The 9,107-nt window shown below is 44.7% G+C and overlaps 1 protein-coding gene across 3 annotated transcripts; it reads left to right on the forward strand.

The window, feature by feature from the left end:
* Nucleotides 1-742: 742 nt before the first annotated feature.
* Nucleotides 743-8,866, forward strand: snupn (snurportin 1). Of its 3 annotated transcripts, none has more exons than XM_018765584.1 (11): nt 743-867; nt 1,669-1,833; nt 2,775-2,928; nt 3,468-3,572; nt 4,453-4,549; nt 4,912-5,009; nt 5,830-5,907; nt 6,168-6,248; nt 6,578-6,772; nt 8,137-8,292; nt 8,436-8,866. In XM_018765584.1, the coding sequence occupies exons 2-11, from the start codon at nt 1,676-1,678 to the stop codon at nt 8,580-8,582; spliced, it is 1,269 nt and encodes a 422-aa protein (XP_018621100.1). In that variant the 5' UTR covers nt 743-867; nt 1,669-1,675; the 3' UTR covers nt 8,583-8,866. The 3 variants fall into 3 exon arrangements, with proteins under 3 accessions (XP_018621100.1, XP_018621102.1, XP_018621103.1); XM_018765586.1 differs by having other exon boundaries at nt 8,439-8,866; XM_018765587.2 differs by lacking the exons at nt 8,137-8,292; nt 8,436-8,866 and having other exon boundaries at nt 6,578-7,291.
* The last annotated feature ends 241 nt before the right edge of the window (nt 8,867-9,107 follow it).

The raw sequence follows: 9,107 nt of genomic DNA on the forward strand, positions 1-9,107 counted from the left end.
TTACATATTCTCCCCATGTTTGTGTGGGTTTCCTCCGGGTGCTCTGGTTTCCTCCCACAATCCAAAGACATGCTGTTCAGGTTCCCCCATAGCGTGTGTGTGTTCCACTGATGTATGGATGAGTGACCCAGTGTAAGTAGTGTATCCAGCAGTGTGTCACCACAGTGAATAAGCCTAATTGGCGTCTACGGAAAATCACAAATGATCAAATCCCAGTGGTTTATTTAAAACACCACGTCCGCACTACTACTTCAATTAATTGAATCAAGGGAAGATAAAAGATGGAGGCCCTAGGAAAATCTATACAAATATACAGTGGGTAAACATCTAATTGTTTTAACATTCATTAAACACGAAATATCAAACCTTAACATCTCGTGTACTTATTACTGACAAGAAATACATTTTATCACGTCGCGGCGAACCGTAGACGTAATAACCCAGGAAAAGACATTTGTCGTCCAGTGAAATATGGCGGCTAATGGTATCTAGCTTTAAAATTATTTTTTAATAACAATGTAGACATTTCAACCGTTACATTTTTTACTTAACTGTATATAAACGAAAAATATGCATAACCATATCTTAACATTTCAATTACATCAACGAAACCTTGTCGTAGTGAAGGGAGGCGGTAATAACCCAGGAAAAACATTAGTCGGCCAGTGAAATAACGCTGCTTTAAAACTCCGTGAACATTTATTAACCACCGATTTACAAGCCCTCCTGTTATCGCGGTAGTGCAGCCGTAAGAACGCAGGAAAAAAAATTGGTCGTCCAGTGAAATAGTGTGCAGGAGGACTCCACGAACCTTAAGAACTGAACTGCAGTGTGTTTCTTCCCATTAGCTGCGCATCTTCATACAGGGTAAATTTTAAATAAATATAATGTCATAAATGGCTGCTTCATTCAACAGTGAAGGTTTTTTATATGGTATTAATAAATTAGTTGGGGCCACTTGCTTAACTTAAGTTTCGTTTGTCTCGTGTTCAGAAACTTAACTGAGGCGATCCGACTCACTCACTTACTCGTCACTCGTGTCTCCACAAAAAAAAAAAAAAAAAAAATATTCAACACCGTCCTAATATGGTCCACAGTGCTGTTTGACTTAAATTTCTCTGATACACTTGCTGCACTTGTGAAACTGAATTTCAACTTGCTTCCTCAAATGTGACGAGTCAGTGAACGTCAAGAAAGTGCCTCCTGCACTGCAGCACATAATCATTTAAACGTTTTAACGGTTTCTTTAAATTTAATTTGCAGCATGATTTTTTTTTTTTTTTTTTTTTTTTTTTTCCAGGTGTTTGTCAGTCTTTTCTCAGGTTCCCACTGAGTCCTGATGGACAGAAGTGGGTCCTTAGTTTAGCTTTTTTTTGGGGGGGGGTCTGTGAAGTATGGGTTTCTTTTGAAAATAATCCTAAGTTTAAAATCTTTAGTGTGTCACTATTGTCTGTGGCATTATTGTATGAAGGTTATCACATTTTTGATGACAAGATTTTCTCTGATTTTGTTTCTGGACATTTTCTGGGGGGGGGGTCCTTAGCTTTCATGAGATTCTAAAGGGGTTTCCCTAGAAAGGCTTAAGAACCCCTATTGTGTAGAAGTTTCCGGTTTGAATCCGAAATACCTCCTTTCACCCATGGTGTCCGTGCTGTGTGCCGCACCCAGGTTTGCCATGGATGACCTCAGCGAGGCCCTCGGCGCCAGTTTCTCCGTCTCGCAGGAGCCCAACAGCACGTCAGCCCCCCACCCTCGCCTCGCCCAGTACAAGAGCAAGTACAGCGTCCTGGAGCAGGGCGAGAGACGCCGCCGTTTCCTTGAGCTGCAGAAAACGTGAGCCTGCAACTCCACTTGTGCGCCTGTTGTGTTTTCAGTTTTGTTTTGGGAACAGTGGTTTCATTTCTCCATCATTGCTGAGAAAACCCCAGCTGCTATCTCAGCTTTAAGAGCTTCCTGTGTGGCGGTTCTCTGTGTACACACGCATATTTAAAAAAAAAAAAAAAAAACAACCCCGGTACAGAATGGAACTGCATCACAACAACATAGGGGCAGAGTCTCTGGTGTTCTGATGTTGTGTTTGCTGGAGCTGTATATCACGAACAGTACCACTGAAAGGTTTGCGTGCACCAGCTTGAAACCAGACCTGCCTGGTTTTCCCAAAGACATGCGGGCTTGGTCTTTGACGAGTGGAGGTTAGTCTTATGTACCACTGAGTCCAAATGTGAAATATTTGGGTCTAACTTCCAAGTATTTGTAAGACACAGAGTGGATGAATGCATGAGTTATGTGAGATTTCCACTGTCCAGCACGGAAGAGGCAGCGTCATGGCATGGGACTGCTTTGTTGGTCACACAGTTGATCATTTTTACCAAGTTCTTAGTGATCTCAATCAGCATCAATATTGCAGCATACTTCAGAGGCATCAGGATTACAGATGGTTCAGTCCTTCCTTCTTCAGCAAGATAACCATGTGAAACGTGCCTCAAAATTGTGCATGAGCTATTAGGCCAATAAAGAAAGTGAAAGACAGCTCAAATTAATGACCTGGATGTAAAATATTGTCAATGTGGTAAAAACCAGTATCTTATAGCAAGCGTAGTCAAACTTTGGAATGATACTAAGCAATGTAAAGTTGTAATGTCGTAACATTTCAATCATCGTGTATTTTATTGACATGCAGGAATTTGTTGTAGTTGTTCGACATGATCGCTGGTAATGCCTGGCTGCTGTCGATTTCCCTCTAAACTACTACTGTGCAAATGTGTGGTCCACAGAAAGAGACTGAACTACGTCAACCACGCACGCCGTCTAGCCGATGGAGACTGGACGGGAGCCGACAGTGACGAGGAGCAGGGGAAGGAGGATGAAGAGGACCAAGGGATGGAAATAGAACAGAGAAGGAAACTGCCAAAGCACTATGCTAACCAGGTAAGAGTCTGAGACCGCCTGCTTGTTGCCATCACTGTGCAACAGTGTCCTGCTGCCTGAAACCTTTTCGTCAGTTTTAACTACTACAAGTGGTTGTATTTTTCTCCCTGACCAGAAGGGGGCGCATTGGTTATAATATGAAGTGTGCATCTACAAAAGCACACACCTGTCAGTATGATGTCATAACTGATGAGCAAAACTGTCAGTGTATTTCATCTGTTGTTTCTTGTAATATTGTATTACTATTATTAACCTGTATTGTGACACTTTTCTCCGAAACAGTTTACAGTATGAGGTTTGTACAGTGAGCTGTTTACCCATTTACTGTATACAATGGACTAATTTTTACTGTATCAGTTTGGAGTAGCTACCTTAATCTTTGGTGCTACAGCAGGAGTAGAATTTAAACAAAAGCCTGTCAAATGTGGTGAGAACGTAGCTAACCATTACACCACCCACTGTTCCAGTCAAACCTAGCAGGCTTAGCGTATCCAGCTGAGTTTAATCCCTTGTGCCCCATCTCCCGCCATCGTCCTCAGCTCATGCTGTCAGAGTGGCTCGTGGACGTTCCTTCTGACTTGGATGGGTCGTGGCTTATGGTGGTCTGTCCTGTGGGGAAGCGCTCGCTCATTGTTGCCTCCAGGGTGAGTAGTGCCATATGATTTAATGATTTTTTTTTTTTTTTTTTTTTTTTTTTTTTTTGATTTAATGAAACTGGGCCATGGAGACAAAATCTGCCTGCTCAGGATGAAACATAAATAAAAACATAAAGAAACAAGATACAGCAGAGGGTGTTTATAATTCGATGAATGGCCTTTGAAACATGTGGTAACATTCAGAAGCTCAATGTCAGGTGCAAGAGGCATTAGGACTCAACGTTGTAGCGTTTACAGTTTGGGAGGTACACGTAAAAATGTATGTCTGCTGGAGGGACAGTTTGTAGCGTAGTAATTAGAACTGCTGCCTTTGCACCCAAAGGTTGCTGGTTCAAATCTCACCTCCTGCTCTAGTACCCTCAAGCAAGGTACTTACTCTAAAATTACCCAGATTTATGAATGGCTGAATAATTGTAGGTAGATTAAAATTGTAAGTTGCTTTGGGGAAAAAAGTGTCAGCTAAATGTAAATATAGAGTTGGGGGGAATGAATCTGGCTCTTCAGTGGTTTTGGCCTTTCAGATATAGGGGTACAGGACAGCCAATTGATCCTTTAGTCTTTTGTAGTGGTGGAAGTGTGAAGTTTTGCTCTTTAAGTCAGGTTCCCAGGCAAGTGGTTCAGTTACTACCTCTGTGCCCTGACTTGTTTTTGAAGTTTTAGAGGTTCTGGCAGCAGTTCAGCAGTTTTTCTGGAGAAGCACATGCTTTCGTTTTTTTTCTTTTTCTCGGACAAGTGATGCAATATCATTTCCAGTTTATATCAATTTACACGCGCTAGTGCCGTTATGACAGCTGAGCATTGTCGCACGGACTGCAGCGTGTGTGTTCTTTACAATGTTTCTCTTCTTGTTTTCTCTTCCTGGGAGCAGGGCTCCACGGCAGCATATACAAAGAGCGGTTACTGCGTGAATCGCTTCCCATCATTGCTACCAGGAGGGAACAAGCACAACTCTGCCACAGGGAAAGGTCTGAATTATTAATAATCCTCTTGCTCACTAGACCCTTTTATCTAAAGAGACTTGCATAACTTGCAATTTTTCACTTTAACTGCCGGATATTTATAGCGGAACTGTTGCCCCGGGGGGCACTGGGGCACCTCCTGCATCTTGAACCATCCTGTTCCTCCTTATAAATGTTGCTCCTCAGATTGTTACAGCACCAGCTTTCCACAATGCTTTGGTGAATTATTCATGATGGAGCTGATGGTTAACATGCCAGTTTCAACACAGGTTCACAACCCTTGTTGTCATATGCTGTAAATGTTACTATGGATGAGCTGAAGGTCCTCAGAAAGCTGCTCTCTGTCTCTCGTTCTCTCTCTCTCACAGATTACACCATCCTAGACTGCATCTACAGTGAACTTGACAGGACATACTACATCTTGGACGTGATGTGTTGGAGGGGGCACCCGGTCTACGACTGTCCTGTAAAAGTCATGCGTCCACCCCACTGTCATTCGTGGGAAGCTCCTTGAATCCATGTTACATATGCATTGAGCTGATCCTTGTGAACTGCGTACCTTTTGAAATGAGTTTTATTTCTTATTTCATAAAACATGTACATTTTCCAGGATGCTGTGTTCATTAACAAATTTACAGTGTCCACTTTCAGTTCCTCTCCCAAAGTTTTATGTCTCTTACTGGTGGCTCTCCTCTGATGTGCACCTATGACCTTTAAGTGTCTCCAAATTGTCCACTGGTGGCCTTCAGGAGGAAGAGAGCTTTTTATAGGTACCAGTGGTAATGGAGTTTGCTAATGGAGCACTGCTGGATTAGCAGGTTTATGACCCGTTTTATAGATCCATCTATCCAATAACTGCTTGTCCAAAGGATGTACACAGTGGAAACCTCTTCCAGAAGCACAGGGCATGAGGCAGTGAATAATTCAGATTGGAACCACTGTCCAGTACACAAAGCCCAGCAGCTTTGAGGCACATTGACTGTAGAAATACGAACACGGTGTGTGACATAGATGATGTCTGTTTAGAGCAATTCTGTATCCTGATGATGGGCACAGTTGTTTTTATGTCTTTTCTTATTTGTCTTCTGGTATTTCTACTGTATTTTCACACCTTTTTCCCCATCTGTGAGTAATGCTTTTGCACTCTGCAAGGGAAGGAAGTTTGAAATTCCTCTGAATTTAGTTACAACAAAGTCTCATTCTACAGCAAAGAGCTTGGGGAAATTTGGCACAATTTCTTTGTCTGCGTGAAAAGTTTAGTGCTTTTGTTTCCTTCCCATCCGCAGACAGAATTCCGCTTCTACTGGCTGCATTCGAAAGTCCAGGAGACAGACGGTTTGTCTGAGATCGCCAGGCGTAACCCGGTAGGAACCAGAACTCTGCCTGTAAACTTTCCCTCTGCATTGCCCTTTGCCCTGCAGCATTTAGGTTTTTTTTTTTTTTTTTTTTTTTTTAAAAGAAAAAGAAAAAAAAAACTAGTTCAGTAAAGAAATAACACAACCGGTAACACGTGGCAGTTATTATTACTAATATTTGCCATTGTGTTACTTCCTGTAGCGAGAATGGTGCAGCGTGGCTACGGTAAATGTGATCATGTTCGTTCTCTGCTTGTCTGTCACCACAGTTCCGCTTTATGAGCCTTCAGAGTGTCAACTGCACGCCACAGTCCATTCGAGAGGCCCTCTCCGCGGAGTACAGCTTCAAGGTGAGCAACCGACAGCATTAGGGCTCCGTTATCTATTCAGCCCTTAGTGATGTGCACCTCCATGAAAGAGGAGACCCCGTCTTGTCTGGATATTTTCTAAATATTTACCGGTTGTGATTTGTGTGGCATGGTGTGGGTTTCCCCCACAGTCCAAAAACATGTTTCAGGTGCATTGTAACTATGCGATTCCCCTGTGATAGACTGGCGTCTCATCCAGGTTGTGCCCTGTCTCACACCCTGTGGTTCCAGGATAGGTTCTGAACCATTGTAACTCTGCATTTTGGCTCTTCTGTGTTGTGCTGTCTTCCATCTGCTTCTTTCAACCCCAGGTGGACGGACTCCTATTCTACCACCGGCAAACCCACTATACTCCTGGCTCCACACCCCTGGTGGGCTGGTTGCGGCCTTACATGGTGTCTGACATCCTGGGTATGGAGGTGCCAGAGTGCTCCCTGACAGCCAAGCCTGCCTACGCAGGCCACCAGATGCAGCAGATCCTGGAGCACAAGAAGATCTCCACGGAGGTGCGTCCAGCCAGCCAGGATGGCCGCTATGAGTTGGAGCACTTGTCCACCCCAGAGGCTCATCTTGACCCAAGCGAGTCCCACATGCAAAGCTGAGTGGGGGCACCCACCCTTCTGTCACCATGGCAACTGTACACAGGCAGCCGCTTCACTCTATGCAGCCAGTTTCCTGTTTTGCCTTGTTTACAGTATTGGCTTCAGTGACACCACAGCTGGTTGAGAATGAGCCAGTCTTCTGGTGCCTCACGTTGGAACTTTGAGTGGAACTCTTTCATGGCTCTTGTTGATGTGGTTAGTATCATGGAGGGTCGAAAAGGGAAGAGCTGAGCCGTTGGGAGTCGATATGCAGCTGCCATCAACTTGGGGGGCAGCAGTCGCACCGCAAATTAGACCTTTACAAGCCAGTCAGAAGCTAATTTTTCTCTGCAACATGTTAAACCTGTTTTTCCACAATCTTTTTGCCATCCTTTGTAATCAGACAAATAATCTGAATATATTCAGTTGAGTGTTTGTGTTCAGCAGGCTAATAAATTTCCTTTTTTTGGTTATTTTTGTTGTGCGCTGTTGAACTGTGTGAAAGGTTATTTTATATTTAGCCGACACTTTCGTCCAAGGTAACGTACAGTATTAGGTACTCTGCTCTTACCTATTTAGAAGTGTGTGCATATCCACACAACAGAGCAACACACACAACGGGCAACACCTGAAACATGTCTTTGGACTGTGGGAAGAAACCCATGTGACCACCTGAACGCGCAGCCCCGGAGCTGTGAGGCACCAGCACTATCCACTGTGCCACCCCACTGTGGTTAATTTATAAGTAGTTGGTATTTCAGCTGGCTCTGTCCTGAAGGTGTCCAGATGTCTGAGTCAGAGATTCACAGCTCTGCCGTGTTCTGGCTCTCGGCACTGGGGGAGATGTGTAAATTACTGAAATTAGACCACAATTAGTTCTGGCAAGCACAGAGACAGTCTCCTGCAGAAATGGTGAGCAGGACTGGGGCCTCCGGCATAGGACAAACATGCTACAAAATTGTTTGTATTGATGACAAATTGAGGTGTACTCGTTTCCGTTTAGTTTATTTTTGGACCAATGAGGTTAATGCCTGTTATATTTGGCCATTTTAATGTATTCGATGTCAGAAGGAACGGCAGTGTCATGGGATAGTCCTCAACAGGAAATGCACTGGCCATCATCCATGCTGTTGCCGTGGGTAGCGGTGTCTTTCTGAGCGGCACCATGGCTGTACAAATACCTTACTCTGTTCCGTAAGTTCATGATCATAGTAATGCCACCACCCTGACATCATCATACCCACTCCAGTTTTGTTGGGGACGAGCTGAACTGGGACACCACATTGCAGGTCATCTGGGTATCGTTCCTGCAGCCTATTTTGGGTCCGGTTGGCAGCCGTGCTGGGCGGCTTCCTTCCCGAACCTGCGATCCCAGAAGGGATGGTGTCACCGTGGGCTGGGAACCCACAACGTTGCATCTCGGAGAAAGGAGATTTGGCACTCCAGTAAGTACTGGTTTGAACTGGCGCCATTATATCACTGCTTTGAGTCACCTTTACTGGAACGTTTGAAAGCTGTTTTTATCAATCAATAGAAATGCTACGCCTGTTATTTCAAAGGTTACATTCAAAAAATTTCTTGTCCACAGCAGTCTCCTGACTCAGCACCTGCTCCCACTACTGAACCATCACAGGGTGTGTGGCCCCGAACTTGCCGAAAAACTTTCATCCTATCCAGCTATGGAACCTGCAGCCACGTGATGTGTTCATATTTTGCCCCACTTTCCAGTAAATAATTTTTTTCACAACCCAGCTCTCTTCAGAAAGGTAGAAAGGGGGTGAGCATGTGAGGCTGATTGTGGCAGGAAGCCCTGGTCCCCAACCTGCTCTCTCTCTCTTTCTCTCTCTCTTGCGGTGGCGTCGGACCGAGAAGCGCAGCACGAAGCAGGCCCAGCCGGAGCCTGAGAAGGAGGCTCGTGATGACTCAACGGCTGCTTTCCAGGAACGGCGCGAACCTGCTAGTGCAAAACCACACTTCCCGGAGCGCCCCGTGCCGAGCCGACCTGTCTACGCAGAGCCCCAGCTGGTGCGAACGGGGACGGCGAAGGGCAGGTCCTCGCATACAGCCGAATTCACAATTCATGCAGTTAAACAGAAGCACCTGGCAGTTTGTGGCATTGTGGCAAATTAGTCTTGTGCAGGTGAACAGATAGTTGATGGTTAAACATCTTATGATCTGCAGCCAGGAGTTGATTAACTTTGGAAGTGCCATATGTGCAGTTTTTTTTTTTTTCCCCCCCCTACAAGAGACAAGAAGCATG

This window comes from Scleropages formosus, chromosome 5, assembly GCF_900964775.1.
Source record: "Scleropages formosus chromosome 5, fSclFor1.1, whole genome shotgun sequence".
NCBI lineage: Eukaryota > Metazoa > Chordata > Actinopteri > Osteoglossiformes > Osteoglossidae > Scleropages > Scleropages formosus.

Coding starts and splice junctions, on each gene's coding strand:
- snupn (XM_018765584.1), top strand. CDS start 1,676: ATGGATGACCTCAGCGAGGCCCTCGGCGCCAGTTTCTCCGTCTCGCAG. Junction 1,834..2,774: donor TTCCTTGAGCTGCAGAAAAC/GTGAGCCTGCAA, acceptor TGTGGTCCACAG/AAAGAGACTGAACTACGTCA. Junction 5,010..5,829: donor ACCCGGTCTACGACTGTCCT/GTAAAAGTCATG, acceptor TCCCATCCGCAG/ACAGAATTCCGCTTCTACTG.